The sequence below is a fragment of the Cucumis melo genome, chromosome 8 (genome assembly GCF_025177605.1).
Source record: "Cucumis melo cultivar AY chromosome 8, USDA_Cmelo_AY_1.0, whole genome shotgun sequence".
In the NCBI taxonomy this organism is placed as follows: Eukaryota; Viridiplantae; Streptophyta; class Magnoliopsida; order Cucurbitales; family Cucurbitaceae; genus Cucumis; species Cucumis melo.
The window spans coordinates 29,573,219-29,596,365 of NC_066864.1; the positions used below are offsets into that span (position 1 = coordinate 29,573,219).

Below are 23,147 nucleotides of genomic sequence, written 5' to 3' on the forward strand. Positions count from 1 at the left end.
GGTTTTTTACATTTATTAGACACCAATATATTACCACCTGCAATGCACGTTTTTCTATTTTTTAAATTCTATTTTAACAGTTATTTAAATAATATAATTGTATTCAAGATATGTTTGTACGAATTTAATATATTTCTATAAAGTTTAATTTTAATTAATATTGATTATAATTTTGATTATCGTGTGTAACTGGAAAAATATGTATTTCAACTATTGTTCTCTACGTAATACAAATAATAATGCAATTTTTTAAAAAATAATAAAAATATCAAACATTTACCTTTCATGGCAAATAACCAAAAAATGTAAATGAAAGAAAAATTACTCACTACATTTGATTTTGTTGAGTGTAAATATTTTGCTCACTTTGTCAATTTTTATAATTCTCCATATAATAATTATTATTATAATAATAAAGAAAAAACGAATTAAACCAATTCAAGCTACAAATTCAAAACTTCTTTATATACAACGTTTTTTGTCTAGAGATTCTTTGATTTCACCGGTTCTTTGTTGTTGTCATAGAAATTCCTCTTGATATGGCTACGTATTGTTGACCATGAGACAAGACATCCTCAGGAAGATAAACTTCTACATTTGGTATTGTCTGTCCTTCAGCCTTATTGATAGTCATTGCAAAACATAATCTTATTGGGAGTTGTTTTCTTTTGAACTTGAATCTTTCGTCGTTTGCAAGACTCATTGGTATTCGTAATAGAAAAACTTTTTCATTACATTTTGTCCAATTGCAATTTCTGCATAAATTATATTTTTGCGAAACTCATGACAAATCTTTCTAGTTCCATTACATAGACCATTGTCTGGGTCTAAGTTTCTTAATAATATGAGTTGAGAAATTCCTCCTGATAATCATTATGTGTATCATCAATTACTTCATCAAAACTCATGAATTCTTCCATTTTTGCAGGAAACAGATCGATCATTCTTTCATTGACCTGGTCAACATACTCATTTGTTGTCGATAGAATTGCTCACTAGTCATGTATTCTGTTGAAGTAACGTATGTTTTGAGATCAAGATAACAATATTCAATAACTTAAATGTAAAATCTTCCACATCTACACCTGTAACAGTAATATTGGCAGGAAAGCGAATATAATCATCTTTTGTTGACATTTTAGTTCCATTTCCGATATTTAACAAATATTATGCAAAATGGGTATCACTTTGAGCTCTCATATTTTTAGTTAGTTGGGTTTTCTCCATTTTATTCCAAATGTATGACTTTACCAAACTTTCATTAATAGTTTGTTGTCTTGTAGCTCGTGGGACAACATGTAACACTTCTCAAAAATCTCTTCCAAATACAACAACCTTTCCACCTAATGGTTCTGGATTATCCATTATATCTTTAAAAGTTGTCAACTGCTTCTATTGTGGCCTATATTTTGCTATTGGCGCTTCATCCCAAATTATTACTTTTGCTTGCTTAATCATTTTTGCCTTATTACTTTGCTTAGAAATATTGCATACATATGACTTATTTGTTTCTAATAGTTATATTAAATCTTGAATGAGTTGTTAGTCCTCTTGGCATAACTGAAGCAGCAACGTTTGATGTTGTTGTTGTAATTGCAATCATATTTCTGGATCTTATAGTAACTAATAAAGCACGATACAAAAATGTTTTTCTTGTTCCTCCCGAACCATCAATAAAAAATACCACCACTTTTATTACTCACAATTCTGTCAACAATAGTATTCGTATGCAATCTTTTGATCTTCATTCAACTTTGATAAAGCTTGAATATCTTCATATGATACTACAATTGATTTTTCGTCGATTATTTCTTTTATACATAGGAATTGTTTCCACCTTATGGCATATGTTTGATTTTAGGCAAATCATACATAGTGATTTGTTTGCCCATTGACTCTAGGAACACTTTTATGTCTCTTAAAGCGTGTTGCATTTGATATTCTACATTCTCTGGCTCATCTTTTCTATAATCATCTAACAATTCGTGAGAATATCTTTCCTATAGTTTTCTCACATCTACACGGGTTCACAATACACGAAGATTGTTGCAGAAAGTCTTCAAAAAGCATAAGGCATCTCAAACGAAGCTACTTCATGCACTTTCATTAAATTCTAGAAGCCATCTTTTGTTGAATCTTTCAATTTTTGAACTCTTTTTCTATTGACTATCAATAAGGACTCAAATGACGTCGGTCCCCCGACATGGTTTAATAACAAATGCAAGTAATATCTTTCTCCTTCCTTTGGATTTGCTCTTACAATGTGTAATACAACTATTCCTTTTTTCCCCTACTTTCAAATCCATAGTTGTTTATCCCATACATAATATTAAGGAAACTCTTCATATAACAATTTTCAGGTTGTTTCAGATGTTAGACACATATGAAAGTACTCTATTAACATTGTTTTTTTTAGACATGATCCTAACGTATAAGTTTCTTCAAAATTTGATTTCCCAATAAGAAACACACCATATATTTGGAAGGTGAAGTTGCAAGTTTATAAATGGAGAATATGTCTCATTCAGTTTAAGATCATAAATTCTCCATAATGCCTTTTGAACTGATACTTATCTTACATCTAGATAATCTCTTATTTCATCAATACTTTTATTGTCATCATCATGTGATATATAAACCGATGCTCTATCATGCCCCTTATAAATATACTTGTATAATATTTAACTGCTTTCACCCCGAGCATATTTCAACATTAATGTGATAATTGTATCTCAAAAGTAGGTGTAGATTATAAGGCACAACACATTGATTATCAAAAATCTTTTTCTTATTGTTATCTGATATAATTGAAAAGTTATATTTTTAAGAAAATAAATTGAGTAACTTATCACTATTATGAAACATATTATAAAAATAAATATAAAACAATAAAAATTAATATTATTGTAAATACTTGTTTTCCGTCATCTCTCCTTCTACATGTATTGGGTACGCATCTTTCTCTTGCATTGTTTTTTATGAAAACTATCGTGGATAATGGAATTTACATTTTCCATTGATCATGCAAGGACACTTTTTGTTATCTTCTCCAAAAGGGCCATGTAACATATGATTTACAACAACGTTGTGAAGTGCAAGATTTGTTTGAACTAGCATCATCTCCTCCATATCGTGATTTCAGGGTGCTCTAGATGTCTTTGACAGATTTTTGAGCTACGAACAGGTCAAACATCGGGTCTGACATGTGGTTTAACAGATGTCCACGAACAGTCTTGTTATCCTTTGCATATTTTTCAAGATCGATCACTTGGTCCTTCTTTACTTGGTCAGCGACAGTAGCAGAAGGCCATGTAGATGACTCTAGATCAGAAGATGTTGGAGTGGTAGCTGGGGGATCAGAAGACGGCAGATCTGTGGTGAGGACATAATCAACTTCTAGTTGCTAAAAAAGATCAATAACTTTTGGGACCAAAACGGTAGTTCGTTCCATTAAGTGGCTCAAGTTTGGACAGGTCAGGTAGAATTTTGTTGGAGGTCTTGATCGACATACTTGCTTTCAGATTGTTAGAGAAATGTTAAAACTATCGACCAAGATGACTGTTGTGCCTTGACGAACTACTGCCTTGAAAGCAAGTTCGGCTGACCATGGTGCTAATCATTATGTCGATTGCTCCCCAAGGTTAACACAATTTTCCAGTATTAACGTGCACTCATCAGAACTGGGAATATAAACAAAAGCTTTTATGTAAATGCTCAGAAGGTGGAGGAAAGAAAGATGAGAGGAGGAACTCGAAGGAGTGATTTGATTTTGATGTGTGTAAAACAGAAGGAGGCGATGAAGGCGTGGAGGAGAATGATTGTCGACAAAGAGAGGACATGAGCGAATATCGTAAAATTATGGCAGAGAGCAAAATTCAGATAAACACGTTGATTGATTATATCCCTTTTTTAGTGCAAGCGCGGTTGCCCCGAACAGACAGACGGCGACGTGCGTATGGGATAGGGTTATACTATCACCACTTACTTAGTTTGTAGTCCCCTTTGAATCTTTGAGATTATATATCCTCTTCCTACTTCAAGGTTTATCAATGTGGGACAATTTATTGTTACTTTGCTATTTGGGCTAAAGCCCATAAGTCATTTCCAACAAAGCGTTCTGATTAATATATATAATTTTTACTAGACGGTATACAAAGTGTAACACAAACTACCAGGCGATACACAAGGTGAGACATCAAACGAATAGTCTAGGAGTTCTGTTTAGAAAAGGAGATCTACAAGAAGAGATCGTGTAAAATTAATATGAAATAGGTAATATGAAAGAATTAAGGTATAGATTATACTATATGTGATATAATATAAACTACGTGTTGTATGAGATTGGTTTAAATTTATTCATATTAAGTAAGTCAATAAAATATAAATTTAAAATTTGTTTAATAACTCACATAACTTTGGTGAAAGTTACTGACAGTGAGTTATTTCATATCAGTGGGGAGTTTAACTCCCTCGTGTCTCTCATATATTAAGGTATCAAGGAGTTGGGAAATTGGATTGTTACAATTGTCTGAGTCCAATATCTCTCTTTCTATTTTATATTCGTTCTCTAGATTTTTCTCTAAAAAAAAACAACACTTACCTTTCCACCAAAATTAATCATGGAAGCTCACAACTCTTTTTGATTCTCACCTTGAGAATAATAAGGTAATTTTGTTGCAATGTTCCTTTTTGAATATTGCTATGGTTATTGAATCGCTCGATAAGAATCAGGAAGAGGTCGTAATTATTTACTGCGGAGGAAGTGAAAAGAACAATTCTTTAAAAGGGCTAGTATTTGGTATACCTTTTTTATCTAAAATTGTGTAAAGAAAGCATGCTTTAGAGTGTATGCCAAGTTTTAGTTTTTCTATGTTTGATTTAATTTTACAAAGGAAATTATAACACAAGCCATTCATTTTCTTTCGTCGTGGGAATTTCAATCCTTTTAGAACATTGACCTTTTATGTCTCTACATACAATTTAAGGCTCATTACACTGTTTAGGATGTTAGTTTATTAAATTTAGTATTATTAACACAACACTAATATAGAATAATCAATAACTCTTATTGAAATGATAACAATAAAATTTTTTTTTGTAATGACTATTTACATTAAATATCTACGAGTTTTAGGACATAAAATCCAACATTCTCATTCTTAACTCTCTAATGAGATGCTTGTAGTATGTAGTATGTGATGTTCTTTTTAAGTTTATCTTTGGTGCCTAGCTTTTCATGTGATGTTGCCTATGTAGGGGTGGGCAACGAATCGAAAAAATCGAAGAACCGAAGCACACTGATCCCATCCAAATCGGTTGGTTTGGTTTAGTTATTTATAAAATTTAAAAGTCTTTGTTTAACACCTTAAAAACGCATATTTTTTCAATTTAAATTCATTCAAAAGCAATAAAACTAAATCAACTGAACTTAATTATAAATAATAATAAATAACTACACTAAAGTCCAACCACATGTCCCAACACGCATTTTAAGATACTTAGCCACAATATTCTCTGTTCATCATTATCTTTTCCTTTGATTTCCCTTTTTTACCACGAAAATTTTCATCTTATATTTTCTCCGAGAAGGAATCCACTCTCTCATCTTAAATTTTCTCTTCAAAGTTTGATTCCTACATCTTCTTTCTCTACCTTTTCCCTCTCTAATAACTCTTTTCTCCATTCTCACATTCCCATTTTCTTCTGCAACCCACAACCATATAGATTAATGACTATTGAGAGAAAGGCATAGACTCCCTTTCTCTCAATAGTAATTTTCCACTCTCTTTCTTTCAGTTTCATTTCTTCCCTTTCTCTTGCTATAAAAAAGTTGAGACTTCATCAATAATGGTGGTTTATATTATGTAAGTAAATGTTACTTCTTTATGTGAAGTGTAAATAGTTTGTTTTTTTGTGATTTTTTACGAAATCCCCTTTAAAAAATTATACATGTAAACTTGATTTTTAATAATTAAATTCAAACTTTAATATATATTAATTAATAGAAAATAGTTATAAAATGAAAATTAGTAAAACCTAATTAATCAAAATTCTCGTAAGCTTTTAAAAGTAATAAATAAATAGTAACACCAAAATGAAAAGTGATTATTTAATGAAAATTTAATATACTAAAGTGTAAATTTTGAAATCGAAATATCAAATAAAGATTTTCAAATTTTAATCTTTTAAAAAATATAACAAAGGAACAAAATATTTTCGCTATATAGAACAATTCCGAAAATAGAAAAAGCACGTAGGCGCATAATGGAAAATACCAAAAATGTCATGTCAACCACAGCGTGAACAATGCGCGTAATATATTTGGTACACAATCATTTAGATTTGAATATTGTTTTGTACACGATGAGTTTTTTTTTTAAGATTTTCTCGTTTAATTTGGTTACATGGATGCACGATCGTTTAGATTTGGGTAGTCAAATCTAAACGATTTTTCTTCAAGATTATTTAATACACATCATTTAGATTTGACTACGCGATTGTTGTTTAGAGATTTGGCTAAATGATTTTTTTCAAGATGATCGTCATTTAGATTTGGCTCATTTATTTTTTTTACGCGATCGTTATTTTTTGTTTAGATTTAGCTACACAAATCTAAACAATGTTTTTTTAACGTTTTTTTATATTTACTACACGATCTTGAATAACCAAATAACAATTTGAAAAAAAAAATTAAAAAATCATTTAGATTTGGCTACACGTTTTTTATATGAACAACCAAATAACAATTTGAAAAAAAAATTTAAAAATAGATCTTTTATATTTGATACACGTTCTTGAAAAGAAAAAACAGGAAGAGAAGAAAGACGATGGAAAAAAATTGCAAAAAAAAAAAAGATAAAAGGAAATGATAAACCTGTAATATTAAAAAAAAAAATAGTCAATTTTATGAGGTTTTTCATATATTACACGGTGCTAAATATTTTATCCATTTGTTATATTTATAAAAAGTTCCCTAAAATTATATCATTTTAATAGGGTAGGAGTAATATAAAATTGTATTTAAAACTAAAAGGTAGAATTAAAAAAAAAAAAGTATTTTGTTCTTAAGAAAGAGAGAAACTTAAAAAAAAAAGTGGATTTTGGAGAAAAAATAAAATAAAAAAAGGAAACATTTTAAAAATGGATAAATTAAGATAATTGAAAAGTATAGGAAAGTTGGAGGATATATTTTAGTATAATTAATTGTTGTTGAAAGTGAGGATGAAATTCAAATACCGTATGTTGGTTTGGGAGAGAAAGGAGGCAGCGGAGGCGGAGCCTGTTATGGTTGACTTTTCATTTTATATTATATATATTATTCTATAAATAAATTTAGAATCAAAGTGGCTAACCCGTGTCAAACTCAAAAATCCATTTACGCGCATCAAATCCTGCCCCCATGTATTTGTCGTTTCATATTACCTAAATTACACTCATACCCTTCTTCCTTCTCAATAAATTCAATACAACCTTTCTACCTAACAGAAAAATATAAACAAACATATTTTAGATAAACGTTATCTTTGGATATAAATAAGTTGAATTCTATTTTAGATAGACATAAATAACTTCTATTTAAGATGGAATTTTGAGTTTTGATCAAACAAATATGACCAATTAACTAGTTATTAATAACGTTGCTATTTATACTATAAGAAATGTGGGATCTTCTGAAACACAATATCGTCAAGAGATATATGAAAAAGTGTTGAAAAAAGATCTCTCAACGCATAAATGTCCGTTGAAATCTTAGTCAGGTGAAATGCGTCAGAAATTGCTTTCCTGATGTCGAAAACGCAAGTAAGGAGATCGTATACGACTCCTAATATCGTATGTCCAGTGGCAGGAGATCATCTCCGAACACCGTATGTATGGCATCGGGATGTATTCCCAACGACGTGTGTACCATGTCGGGAGTTGTATATGATCTCTAGGCACTGTATTTTGTACGTCCGAAGATCTTTTATTTTTTTTTTATTTTTTAAAGTAGCTTTAATTATTACAATTGTTTTTTTTTTTTTGTAACCTAAAATTTTGAACCCATTTATATACACGAACATTTTTATGGATTTACATATTTCTATTAAGCGAAAACTTATTCATTATATCATATATGTATATATATGTATAAAATAAAGGAACTTATTTAGAAACAAAAGTAAAGCAACTTACATAGAGAAATAAAGCAACAACGACTAAAGTGATAGATCCTTTCAACTTATTTCTATTAAGCTAACAACTACTTCAACAAAGTCTCCAATTTGTTGAAACTTGGAAAGTTGTTGAATCATGAGGGGAGAAAAACAATATTTATTAGTTACTTAATTAAAGAAAGAATGAGCAAATGCTAGAGGCAATTCTAAAACATTGAAAAAAAAAAGTATGGTTAGAATAGAAGGAATTATATCACTAAACAAAATGAGATGTCAATCCTCTTGACGGATTGAAAATAGACTCATAAATTCAACCACCATTTTAACAGCCTCATCTTGGTGATCATATCATTTGAAAAAAATCATTAAGTACACAATGGTGAGTGCCTAGAAGGATTACCATTCCCATAACTAAAATCAGACAAGCAAAATGCATTCTAACCTTAGACAGTGTGTGTAGCAGTTCAATCAAACTCTTTAGAAACAGGGTAAGATTTTCAACTCGTAGGTTTTTCCTATATTATTTTCTATACAAATATAGTAAACAGTAAATGTGGTAGATTCATAATTCTCCAACTAAGTAACAATATTGTAAGCAATAATGATAATGACAAATATAGTGGATTATATGTGATTTTCAAACAATTTACAAGTATTTTTCATTTAGATTTTGAATTTTGATTACAAATTTGGAGGCAAGTCTTCAGAATATAAATAGACACCACCAAACATAATCAATTAGTATGATCGCACTTAAATAATTATAAAAAGATAATTAAAAATATGATAGTGTGAGAAAATTTTAAATTTAGTGAAAATAAAAATATATGATTGAGATTTAAAAAGAAAATAAAACTTGTGAAAAGAAGAAACATCGCATAAACCAAGTATGGGTGGGTTATTGTTTATTACTTTAATTGTAACAAAGCATTTTAAAATTAAAAAAATAAAAAGAAAAATTATCTCACATCTCACATCTTCCTCCTCTTTCATGTGAAATAGGTAGCATTCTTTTCGTTTTCAAAAATATCACATTCTTTTACACTCTCTAAAACTGTTTCGTCAATCTCTAGCGAATAAAAAATAGGATTAAGATTCTACAAATTTTCAAATATTCACAAATCTTATTTAATTTTTTTATCCCTTCAAAATATTATTCAAACCTTCACAAATCTTCCCTAATTTACTTTGTTAATCTTCCAAATTAATTTTTTTTTATCTTTTCAAAAAAAATTATTTAAACCTTCCCAATCACAAAATCTTATCTATATTTTATTTTGTCAAATTCCCAACTATTTTTTTGTAAATTAGGCGGAAAAGTTGGGAAGAGGAAAATAAGAAAGAAGTAGGAAAAATAGGAAAATAAGAAAGAAGTAGGAAAAATAGGAAAATAAGAAAGAAGTAGGAGAAACAATACCGTCCATGAGAGGTAGAAGAATTGATTAGATAGAAGCAAGAAAGAAAGAGAGTGATGACATTTTGATGTGGCCGAGTAATGTGAAAGAAGGTTTTGGGTAGGAAAAATAGAATTGATTAGGCAGAAACAAAGAAGCAAGAAAGAAATGGAAGGTTTTGGGTAGTAAAAAGAACAATACCGTTGATGGGAAGAATTGATTAGGTAGAAGCAAGAAATAAAAAGAGTGAAAAAAGTTTTAGCTGAAATGAATTTTGGTATTTTGCTGATTTTAAAAATGTTCCATAATTAGAAGAAAAAGAGGTAATTGCAATTATTAACAGAAAAGCAAAACAAAATCCATTTCTTCTGCTTTAAGAATATTTTTATACTTTCTAGTAAAATAATGAGAAACCATGTCCCTATTGGTAATTTAGCATCAATGATAGGCCATGGCATTTCCGTAAATATTCTTCAATTTGTCCAGTTTCACACAAATCCATTCATATATAAACCCTTCCAAGTCGTTTCAGATCACATTATTTACAACTTGGAATCAGTAATTTCAACTTTTTTCTGAAAATGTCAGGTTACCCAAATCAACCTTCCGGTTACGGTTACGGCTACGGCTACGGCGGCACCGGTGGCTACGGAGCTCCACCACCGACTGCTCAGCCTTACAATTCTTCAGCCTACGGCCATCCACAGTCCCAGACTCAGCAGCCCTACGCTCCGGTGGCCGCGCCATATGGCGGACCGTCCGCACCGTACTCAGCTCAGGGCGAAAAACCGCCCAAGGACAAGCCTAATCAGTCTTACGGCGGTGCCGGTGGTGGTCATCAGTCCTACGGCGGAGCAGCTGGTGGTGGTCATGGTTATCCACCTCCTTCTGCTTATGGAAACCCTTTTGCTTCACTCTTGCCATCGGCTTTTCCGCCTGGTACTGATCCGAGCATCGTTGCTTGTTTTCAAGTAGCCGATCAGGATGGGAGTGGGTTTATTGATGATAAGGAGTTGCAAGGTGTTCTGTCATCGTATAATCAGAAGTTTAGCATCAGAACTGTTCATCTTCTCATGTACCATTTCACCAACACGAATACCAGGAAGATCGGTAATCTCACTTTTCCCTCTATTGTCCTTTTTGTTTTCTCTGTAAATAAGAAATTTCTTGTGGTTTTCTTTAAGTTTCTGAAATAAACAACAGTAATGATGGTAAAAGAAAAAAAAAGGGGAATCTGTAGGAATCTGGAGGGCCCAGAACAAAAAGACAAACAGTTAGGTTAATGGGGGCAGGAGCAATCATGATCGGGGCATCTACTACTCTTAGTTTCAACTGATTTTATTCGAAAAATGAATTAGAAGCTTTCAGAGATAAATGTCTGATTATAACTTGAACGGATTGGAACAGTGCCCTTCACTGTCATTTGTCAAAACTTTGAAGAGAATTTTCATATAACTGCATAGAATAGTACGATTTTAATCTTCGACTCAAGAGACGAGTACATATAAATTCCAGTTGAAGCTATATGCTAATTTGACGTATAATTGCAAAGAACTGCAATGTGCCTTATTAGTGATTATGATTATTTCTTGTTACTGTTAGCTGATTAGTTCACGATGCTCACAAATCATACCTATGACTATGAGGTATTCAAATTCTCATATATTCGTATAGAACTTACTAGAAGATACCATCACATTCATCCATATAGTTCCTATTTTTCTTTTTCTTTTTAATCTGTCTGTACAAGGATTACCTCCGTGTGAAGTTATTTTATGTTTTTTTTTAAAATTTGTCTGGTCAAATTGCAAACCTGCTAATTGGATATATTAGTCGTGGTGGTTGTACAAATTTCACTATTTTCAAACTTGTGGTTAAAGACTAAAGTTATTGACTTTTCAAAACTCAGAAGCTTGTAAGTATTTTTTGAAATGATGTAAAACAGTGACGTTTATGCTTCAAATTAGAGCTAAAGTTAAATTGTTAATTCTTCATTTTGTTCAAACCATATTATCATCATTGATTTATGTATTTGGCTGCAGCGACCTTAATCTGAAAATCATGTTTTATACCTTTTCTTTTGACGTTGTCTTGTGTATTTTATTTCTGAAAAACAGGACCTAAGGAGTTCATTTCTCTGTTTTATGGACTTCAGAGCTGGAGGGTAAGTTGAAGACTTATTATTATTTTAGCCAACATTATTATTTGGTGTAATTCGTTTAAACTGAATATTTGTTGAATCTTTTTCAGGGTATTTTCGAGAGGTTTGATTCAGACAGAAGTGGAAAAATTGATTCCAATGAGTTGCGAGATGCACTTTTGAGTTTGGGCTTTGCAGTCTCACCAATGGTCTTGGACTTGCTGGTGTCTAAGTTTGACAAAAGTGGTGGGAAAAGCAAGGCCATTGAATACGATAATTTTATCGAGTACGTTTGTCTTCTTTACCCTTGACTTTATGGTGGTACTTTTTTTATAATGAGAGGTTTTGAGTTATGGTTTAAATGTTAAGTTTTCACTTGTCATTAATCACTGTTTTTTTCTTTTTCATTTTGCAAATGCAGGTGTTGTCTTACAGTCAAGGTGTGTGTTTCTGACTATGTTTGCATTTTTTTTCGTATATTGAAACATGTACTGTTTAGAGGCAATGACATCATTTTTGAAGCTAAATGATTATTCTGCAATTTGTACTTAGAAGTAATTTTGAAATGGTTAAAATCTCTTTTTTCATGCACCTTTAGTAACTTAAAATTAGTTAAATATTTAATTTTATGCTTGTACACACAATTTTCATTTCATCAATATTGGTTTTGAATCATTAAAAGCATGTCTCATAATGATTTTAAATTAAAAACGACAAAAGTGATTTAACAGTTTTAGAATCACTCACCAAACATGCCTGGACACATTTTCCTAGTTGTCTTCATTCTGTTCCACTCATGTTGATAACTATGAATGCGCCAACGTCTGCTACACCCAGTTTGACTTCTGTTGCTGCCAAGTAGTTACTTATAATCCAATTTCACTATATGAGATATTGCTGTTGTTATTTTCATTTTTTTCTCCCCTCCGTTTTTCACACACTGATAGTTTAAGCTCCTTGTATGAACCTTTAACTCAATTCTCCAGCAACGGAACTGTTTTGATTTTTATGAATTCCAGAAACATTTTGTTTGCAATGGGGAGAAAGAATAGACTAAAACTGAAGTGATTTTGATGTAATATTTTACAGGGATTGACCGAAAAATTCAAGGAAAAGGACACTACATACTCTGGTTCTGCAACCTTCAGTTATGAGGCTTTCATGTTGACTGTCTTACCATTTCTCATTGCCTGAGGAGTAAGCCTTGGTTCGAGCACGTTTGTTCAGTGTAAAGCTTGAGTTTTCTTTGGCCTTTTCTTTTGATTTCCTTTATGTTAGAATCTATTAATGTAGCCTCATCCTTATCAATGTTATAAGTTATGTTCTTTGTATAAATTATGTATCTTAAGTATTCAATGATAGTTCTATGAATATCTCAACTGTTTACCTGTTTCTCCTCCTGGATTTCCAATTTGGCATTTGACAGTAAAAGTTAGGTCGTTGAATCATATATGTAATGTATCCTCTTCTGCTTTATATGATAAATATTGTGGATGAAGTTTGGACAGTTCAATTGCAAGTGGTTCTGGGTTGATTTCTGCAAATAATTGTCATTTGGACAACTTCAGTTTTCAAAAGAAGAAAATCCTTTTTTTTCTTTTAGCTTCTTTTGTAGCTTAATAGCAAATAATTGAGCCCATGGTCGTTAGTTTTTAGGAATAATAAGGGATATAGCTTTTTCTTTTTGATTTCTAGCAAATGACATAGTCTATGGTATTTTATAAGATACCAAAATATCCATATTTTTGAATCGTAGTTATTTCGTTTATACAATGTAATTAATCTATATTATACATTTATGAGTTTTTAATTATTTTTCAACGTGATAAAGATATAGCAACTCATATCACAACTTCTTCTTAAGATCTTGGGACTCAATTAATTGATTCAACATCTTAACGACTTTGTTCAATCTTATTAATTCTAATATAACCAAAATATTATTTTCTTTTATCATTTTTTTTATGCCTTTTTGTTTAAATGAGAACTTGCTTATTTGTTTCTTATTAAATTTAAATTAACTTATTTTACAGAAACATTGTGTTTATATATATATATATATATATATAATCAATTGTAAACATGTTCACCTGACTGAATAACATTAATTAAATTATAATTTCTATCAATATTGATTTGACGTCTATAATTAAATGTTCATGTGATTGAAGAAATAACGTACCAACTAACATGATTTTGGGAGTGCCACATATGCATGACATTTCATATAATACCACAACACTCACATTCGCAAACTATAATATATAACCAATTCAAATTAACTTATTCTAAAAATATAGCATTGTGTATACATACTATATATATATATATATATATATAATCAATTGTGTTTAGAAAGACTTTTAAACCAAAACATATATTTCTATTAATATTGATTTGACGTCTATAATTGGATGTTCATGTGATTAAAGAAATAATGTACCAACTAACACGATTTTGGGAGTGCCATACATGCATGGTATTTCATACAATACAAAAATACTCACATTCGCAAACTGTAATTATTTCTTTTAAAAGTCTATTTAGTGTAATTAATTTGTGATATGCACTTATGAGTCCGTAATTAATTTCGACGTATTAATAACGTATACAACCCCTATCATAACATTTTCCTAATATCTCGAAATTTAACAATTTTGTTGAAGATTTTAATAATTTTATTCATTTTTTATTTCAAAATAACCATATTATTATTAATTTTTATTGGCTAATTCTTCACATTTTTTATTTCAAAATAACTTTGAATCTTTTGACGCTTAATAATTTGAAAATAAAATTAGTTTTTGTATTACATCTTAATTTATTTTTAAAATTTGAATTTTTATTTGAAAATTAAAATTAGTTTTCATATTAAGATCTTAATTTATTTTTAAAATTTTAATTATTTTCGAATAGAATAGTCTAAGATATTATGTTTTTTTAAATAAAATCTCCCAAATTCCATCTACATTTTATTAATTAAATAATTATAATAATTAAGAAAATCAACTAAAATTTCCCGACAAAGAAATGCAACTTTTGTATCTTTGTTCTTATAACTGAAGGGTTTTTTTTCTTCCTCCCCAAGCGTGATTGTAGGTTGTAGACTTGAAAATCATAGATGGAAGAGGAAAATGAAGATAGTCTTTACGTGCTTCAAAGGTTTATATTCTTCTTGAAGATGTATATGAAGTTGAAGATGAAATTGAAACTTCCATTTGAATAGTAATTTGCAAAAAGCAGGATGGATATTGATTTGCAAAATGGAATGTTTAGAAAGACTTTTAAACCAAAACATGTTCATTTGACTGAATAATATTAATTAAATTATAATTTCTATTAATATTGATTTGACGTCTATATATAGATATTCATGTGATTGAAAAAATAACGTACCAACTAACATGATTTCGGAAGTGTCACACATGCATGGTATTTCATACAATACAAAAATACTCCAATTCACAAACTGTAATTATTTCAATCTATCTAGTGTAATTAATTTGTAATCTGTACCTATGAGTATGTAATTAATTTCTACTTGTTAATAACGTATACAACCCCTATCATAAGCTCTTCATAATATCTCGGAATTTAACAATTTTGTTGAAGATTTTAACAACTTTCTTCATTTCTTTATTTCAAAATAACGATATTATTATTTTATTGGCTAAATCTTTACTTTTTTTTTTAATTTCAAAATAACCTTAAATCTTTCGACCCTTAATAATTTGAAAATTAAAACTAGCTTTGTATTAGATTTTAATTTATTTTTAAAATTTAAATTTTTATTTGGAAATTAAAATTAGTTTTCTTAATTCATTTTTAAAATTTTAATTTTTTCCAACAAAGTATTCTAAGATATTCTGTTTTTAGATAAAATCTCCCAAATTTCATCTACATTTTATTAATTAAATAATATAAATATATTTTTTTAAAAAATTAGCTAAAATTTCCCAGAGACAAAGAAGATGCAACATTTGTATCTTCTTTGAATTTAGGGTTTTGTTATTCCAAATGAAGGTTTTTGTTCTTCCACCCCAAGCGTGATTGCAGGTTTTAGACTTGAAAATCAAAGATGAAAAAGAAAAGTGAAGATAATATTTATGTGCTTCAAATGTTTATATTCTTCTTCTTGATGGAAAGATTAGGGTTTGTCTGCTTGAAGAAGATGAGATTGACGTTTGAAGATGGAAGAAGAAGATAAGGGTGGACATTGGCGTTTGAAGAAGATGAGATCAAAAAAGAAAAATGAAAAATGGAGAAGAAGGAAGATGGAGAATCGTAAAATGGAGGATTGAGAATCGAAAAACAAAAATGGAGATGAAGGGTTCTAATTTTCATTAGACAAGTAAGTAGCTGTAATTATATTTTAACATTTATTAATGTGTATTTATTTTATTTTAGCTTAAGAAAGTAGCTTATGTTCTATGTATATAGGGGTACTTTGGGGTTAATTCTTATTTATTCTATTTTTTTTTTCATTTTGCCATTTTTGAAAAAAAAAAACGTTTTTACTATTTTTCAAAATGACAATTTTAAAATTGCTATTCTTCTAGTTGACCCTAGTTTTTAAAGTGAAACGGACGCCAAAACAGTTTGTTGGTCAATTTTTGGTCATTTATTGGCCCAATTCAATGTTGCAATTCAACAACGTTGTTCAATATGGAATCATAACTTAACCACTTTGAACCAATTAATTGGTTCAAAGTGGTTAAGTTATGATTCCATATTATTTCGGTTGGTAATGATTTTGTATATATTTGATGGTTTGTTTTGATTTTCCTTTGTTGGAATAAAGTAATGTATAAGGAAGAGGAGAGCTGATGAGTAAACAATATTTGACACGACATTCAAAGTAGAATTACTACATTTTTATAACTTAACCTAATAATCAATAGTAGACTCATCTTCTCATACATGTCGACCTTCTCTTTAGTTGACACAAGATTTTGAGGTTATGATAGGGCTGAACGTGATTATTGATCTTTCATATTTGAGAAACTTGAAAATTTTTATATAGAGAGAGGGTATAGGAGGTAAAACTTTAGTTTTATGATAATAGGCACAAACTATTCGGACCTTTGCTCCAATATGTTCATTAGGTGTCTTTGAAGCTATTTTTTTGTGCAGCTTTGTTTTTGAAGAGTATTGTGGTGCATCATAGGTTGGAAGACGCGTGCTGTATTTTGACTGTGGACAGTGCCTGAATGGCACGGTTTAGAAGAAGCGGTACCGGAAGGGAGGAAGTGTTGAGGTAAAAACTTCGATTATCCACCTCTCTTTGATTTTTACATGGTGGGAGATAAGTCTAGACGAGAAGATGATTATCCACCTCACTTTGATCACTGGTTGTTGGTGGTGATCAATTAGAGCTTTGCTTTGACTATGATCAGGTGCCTTGAAATTTCAGTAAGATTCATCTTTTCATACGTCTTATTGTTCAAATTTTCTCATTTTTACCTCAACTATCTCTTGTGATAACTATATGGTTTTTTTTTTTGTTTTAATTTCAATACGAAGTTTACAAATTCTTTTTTTTTGTTGTCTATTTTCTACCAATTTTTTCATAAAAAATCAAGTCAAAGTTTTCAAAACTAAAAACAAGTAGTTTTTAAAAGGTGAGTGTTTAAAAAATATAAAAAACTGGTAAAATATTTACACTATATAAAACAATTTCGAAAACAGAAAAAGTCTATAGGCTCACAATGGAAAATATAAAAAATGCTACAATCAACGCTCGATTAATTGATCACACGTGCTCGTGTAATTCTTTTTTTTTTTTTGCTAAATGAATATGATACGCAATCGTGTATCGATCATGTAGGAAATGATACACGATCGTGTATGTCACGCCCTGCCTCACTAGCCATTTTATGCGATCAGAAGGAGGCGTGCAGCCTAGACACCCAATGTGTACTTCTTCGAGAGATAACGAGTTGAACGTCTAATAGTGAAACTTTTCTTGCCAATCTTCAACACAAAGCTCCACCTTGAACTCAGGAGATCTTTACAACTCAATGCAGCGGAAAACACTTGAACAACCAACTTAGCTTAATCGCCTAATCTTCAACGCTTAAACTCTTTAGCTACTTAGCGATAAGCACAACAGAGATACATAACCTACCACAACGGAAAGAAAATAGAGAACACAACTTTGATCTTATTACTTGATCCAATACTTTACAATTACATTTCTTTTCACGCAAGGCACAAAAATAAAACTTAAGCTCTAAACTCCCCGCTTTCCTTCATCCACTAGATTGCTACTCTTCACATCAAAGTGTTTAGGAGTGTAAGGACCCCTTTCTTATCCTCCTTGATTGCCTAGCAATCCATCTTGATGACAAGACTCATCCCACACACAGAACTGGGATGCAACTCGCTCCTTACATGTAATAACTTTAAACCATTCGAAGACGGATAACTTGATCAGCTTTCTTGCGTCATAATCCTTCTTACCTTTCCTTACTTAGCCTCAACACCTGAGGAAAGAAAACTTAAACACATAAGTCAAATACTTTGTGAGTGAAAATTTTGGAAAACCTTTTTGGGAATACAAGTCAGACACATATTCATTTTCATTTCTCAAAAGCGCCTTTCGACGCCTCAATTCATAAATTATAGAAATCTCCCCCTCGCTAAGCCTACTACGATTCACTCTCACCAGTATCTTGCGATTGAGCTACTGTGATGTTCACTCCATCCACAACATCTAGAAAGTTTTCTGATTCATTTCTTGTTACATCAACTGTTCGGACGATGCCATTCACATTATGTGCACACCATATAATCACCACTTTTTTGATAGGTATAAGACTAATGGTTTGCATGCATTCATCACAATCAGCACATAGAAAGTAATAGTTTTCTTTTTTCAAACAACAACAACAATAATAACATAAAGAGATATAGAACACATTATACATAACGTGACTCAGAAATAATCTATTAAGAAAACATTACAAAACGTTTAGTTTACAAGTCACCCACGCAGGCGTGTTTAGTTTAAGAAAGCCACTCACTTAGGACTGTTTAGTTTAAGAAATTCACTCATGAAAATGTTTGATCCTCTTCTTCCCCAAACGCCTCTTCTCGCCTAGTACTTCCTCAGCACAATCAACTCCTTGCACTCTTTTGGCAAAACCTCCAAATAACAGTACTTCACTTAAGGCCTCCACCCTTATTTATACTAATGCTTTGGACCAGTTAATTTCTTTACCAGCTAGTTCTGAATTACCACTTTACACGTGTCACTTTACCGCTTTACCGCACCATGCAACCAAATCCAAACTCGACACTTAAGCTTTACTATTAACTCCATATTAGATATTCCCTCGGGACACAAACCTTACCTTCTTTAGAAACTAAACTCTTCCTTGCCTACTCTTTCTCGGTAAGCCAAATTCTTTTTTTTTCCATCTTTCCTTCCTCGCCTTTTCTTTCTCGTAACAGACCACAATTGCCCACTTCTTTTCTGACTTCACTTCGCGTTACTTCACCAGAACGCCTAACTCTCCTTGCAATAGAACTCCTTTGCCGTGACACTTCCTTCATCGCCTTCTTTCAAACACAACTTCCTTCTTTCCTTTGAACTTTATCTTTAGAATAATCATTCCTTTTATTTTAGAAGGATCATCCCACTCCTCGGCGCCTTTCTTCTTCAACAAGACTTCCTATTTTCAATCTGGGCCTCACAGTGTAGGTATATCAACACTGGCCACAAGCACGTATGAGATTTTTCTTCTAAACGATCATGATACGTGATCGTGTAGATACACGATCGTCTAGGAAATGATACACGATCATGTAATTCTTTTTAACAATGGAAAACATGCTTTGTGTAATTCTTTTTCTAAACGATCATGATATGCGATCTTGTAGGAGATGATACCCGATCATCCAGGCAATGATATGTGATCGTGTAGTTTTTCTTAAGGATGGGAAAAATTCTTCATGTAATTCTTCTACTCTAAACGATCATGATATGTGATCGTGTAGGAAATGATACACGACCGTCTAGGAAATGATACACCATCGTGTAGTTCTTTTTAAAGATGGAAAAAATATTTCGTGTAATTCTTCTTCTAAACAATCATGATATGTAATCATGTAAGGAATTATACATGATCATGTAAGGGATGATACATGATCGTGTAGGAAATGCTTCAAATCTAAACGATCTTTAGATCATATCAAAATGATATTTAAACAATCTTGATATTCTGGAGGAGAAGCTGTAAGAAACAAAGAGAAGATGAAGAAAGAAAGAAAGAAAAAGGAGATGAATAAAAATAGAAGATAGAAAATCTTGGAAGAAATTGGTATTTTATTTACCCAAAAGAAGATGAATGGAGGAGCCGAAGAAATCTAGAATAAAAATAAAAATAGAAGAAGAAAGAGCTTAAGAAATCTAGAATAAAAATAAAAATAGAAGAAGAAGAAGAAATAGAAATGACGAATTGTCCGCAATATCAAGGACAAATATGAAATTTATGAAAAATTTCTACCGATTCAATGGGCTTTTTGATTTTTTTACACAGACCATAAATATTTGGTGTTTCATTATATTTATGAAATTAACATTTTAAAAGCTTATATTTTTGTTTATGAAGTTTGGTCAAGATTTCAACTTTTTTCACGTAAAAAAATGAAAATCATAATAATAAGTGTCATCCACAATATTAGTGACGTTTATTTTTGCTTACACAGCAGAATAATTTTACAGAACCATAAACTCAAATTTAATTGAAAAATTGAAACATCCAATATATTGAAAAAATTATATAAAAAAATAAATGGCTAAGTAGGTTTTTTTTTTAGGAATTACTGGAATTAAAATCTTCAAACTCCAAATTTGGAGTCACGAATACCACCATTTGAAATCTTTTCGAAAATTTTCACTAAGAGAAGACTACAACTATTGTTTCTATATCTATCACATATTCTCTTTTTCAGATTATTAATTAAGGAGAGAGGAAAATTTGGGAGAAGACCATGTAACAAATAACTTCGACCCCATATAGGGGAGTTACATTCCATTTAATATACCATTTAAATTAAATTAAATAAATAAGAAAAGAAAAATTGTAAAATGTAGAAAATTTGATAAAATATTTACACTTCATAAAGAAATCAAGTGTAATAAATTTAGTTTTTTTGTAATTTTGTTCTATGGAGTATAAATAGTTTCTCAATTTTTTTCTATTTTTGAAAAAACCACTATAATTTATTTAATTAATTAGTAAATAATTATTTATATTAATAATTAATTAAATATAATTTAATTAACTATTTTCTTCAAAACATATTTAAATGAACCTCTCCAATTTTACTTCAACTAATTCAATTAAATCAAACTTAATTAAATTTACTTAAATAGAATAATTAAGTAACTCTTCAATTACTTAATTACTAAAATTAAATATCTCATATTTAATTTAACCTACAATTGAATTTTATTTAATTGCATTCTCTACTAACCAATTGTATAGATAGTGCAGAATCGCTTTAGAAAATGCTGAATGAGTCAAAAAACACCAAAAATCAGGTTGACCTAGCCCAATCCACCAAGCAGGAATGCTTTAGGAAGGCTAGTTAAATAGGGGGCTGGATTAGGTCGGGTCATGTGAAGTGGGTACATAGACATGAGAAAGACCAGATGTGTGGCAGGTAGGATCTGAGTCACAGGTTAGTGCATGCGGGTCGAATTGTACTTTCTTTAGCTTTCTAAGGCAGTTCCTTAGATATATACTCTGCACAACTCTTTAGTCCCTAAAGAACTAACTTTACTCGTACTATTCTCAACAGCTAACTGCTCTGTTCTCGAAGAACTAACCTCGCTTTAATACCAAACTGTCACACTCCCTCCTCGACCACTTACTCTAAGTCTAAGAGATGACGTGAAGCCAACAGATATCGCTCTTCTTCTAACAATACATGCTGACTCTGCTAAAACTAAAACTGAACTAAACATGGAATATACAACACATAAAAAATATGAACAATCTCTATATAAACAAGAAGTGTGGCCCAAACCATACAACAATTATAACAAGTCTGATATAGACAGCACTATAAGAAATCAGAACTCTCTCGACATATAAAAAATCGTCAGAAAAAATGTTGGGGGAAAGGTCTCCCACGATGCTGTCAAGGATACGTCGGGAACATAAATCATTCCCGACATATTGTTATTGACATCGAAGAAGACTAAACCATCTTTGACGACTAACACCTATATGTCGGAGAAGGTAGAACATTTAAATAATAGTTTCATTTTCCCCGATGCATTGTAGAAAAATGTCGAGACTAGCTTCCATAATGTCGACGTCTATCTATTTGACATTGAGAAAAATGAAATTATCGTTTAATTACTCCACCTTTTTCCATGCCACACACGAGAACATCGACAAAATGGAATCCGATCCTAACATAATGCCATACAACGTCGGAGAAAAGAAAACAATTAAATAATATATTTCGTTCCCCATAACGCTTATTGCATGGTGTTGGGAACGTGAACAAGTTGTCCTGATGCCATTAATAATATGTTAGGCATAGGGGGTTTATTCTCGACACATTACCAATGACATCGAAAAAATGGGGGTTTGTTCAATGTTTTCGTGATGCATCGGAAGTTTCTTATAAAAACTCCCCTCCAGTTTTGTAAATCTCAGAACCGAAAGAGAAGAAAAAAAAAGAGAGATTGAGGGATATTAAGAAGAAGAGAAGAAAAGTCTGCTGTGCTTACCTATGCTCGTCGTCGTTCCATTGTCGTCGTTCATTGTCGCCTGCCGCCGCCCTCTTAAGTCCGGTAAGTTTTGGTTTAGTTTTGAGTTAGTTTTAGTTTTGGTTTATGCTTAGATTTAGGATTTAGAATTAGAATTAAAATTAGTTTTAGGATTTAGATTTTAAATTAGTTTTAGGATTTAGTTTGAATTAGTTTTAGGTTTTAATATTGAATTTGAATTTAAATTGTTTTTAGAATTTAAGAATTAATTTTAGATTGAATTTGAGATTGTGATTGATATTGAAAATTTGAGAGGGGGAGGGGAGGGGTTGTATTGAATTTGAGGAAGGAAATGTAATGATTTCAATATTTGAGGGGTGGGGGCTGTAATTGTTTTAAAGTTTTTGTAATTTGTGGTTGAGATTTGTTTTGGCTATCCTGTAGTTATGGTAGCATTTAGATGAAACTTAGTTGTTTATTTCTTAGTAGTTTTGTTTTTTAGAACTGTTAGGTAGCTTGTAAAGATTAAAGTAATTTGTGGTTGATTTCTTATGGCTATCCTGCAGTTATGATAGCCTCTCTAGTGCAAACTTAGTTTTGAATTTGTTAGTAGTTTGAAGTGTTAGTAGCTTGTAAAGTATGTTGGAAGGGGTTGGTAGGTTGTAAATATTGAAGTTATTTATGGTTAGTTTGTTTGGACTATCCTACAGTTATGGTAGCCTCTGTAG

General features: G+C 30.9%; 1 protein-coding gene across 1 annotated transcript; it reads left to right on the forward strand.

Moving 5' to 3' along the window:
* The first annotated feature begins 10,078 nt into the window (after window positions 1–10,078).
* On the forward strand, window positions 10,079–13,081 carry LOC103502445 (probable calcium-binding protein CML49). The gene is made up of 5 exons (XM_008466379.2): window positions 10,079–10,657; window positions 11,665–11,711; window positions 11,798–11,973; window positions 12,109–12,127; window positions 12,777–13,081. Exons 1-5 carry the CDS (start codon window positions 10,129–10,131, stop codon window positions 12,879–12,881), a joined length of 876 nt encoding a protein of 291 aa, XP_008464601.1. The 5' UTR covers window positions 10,079–10,128; the 3' UTR covers window positions 12,882–13,081.
* The last annotated feature ends 10,066 nt before the right edge of the window (window positions 13,082–23,147 follow it).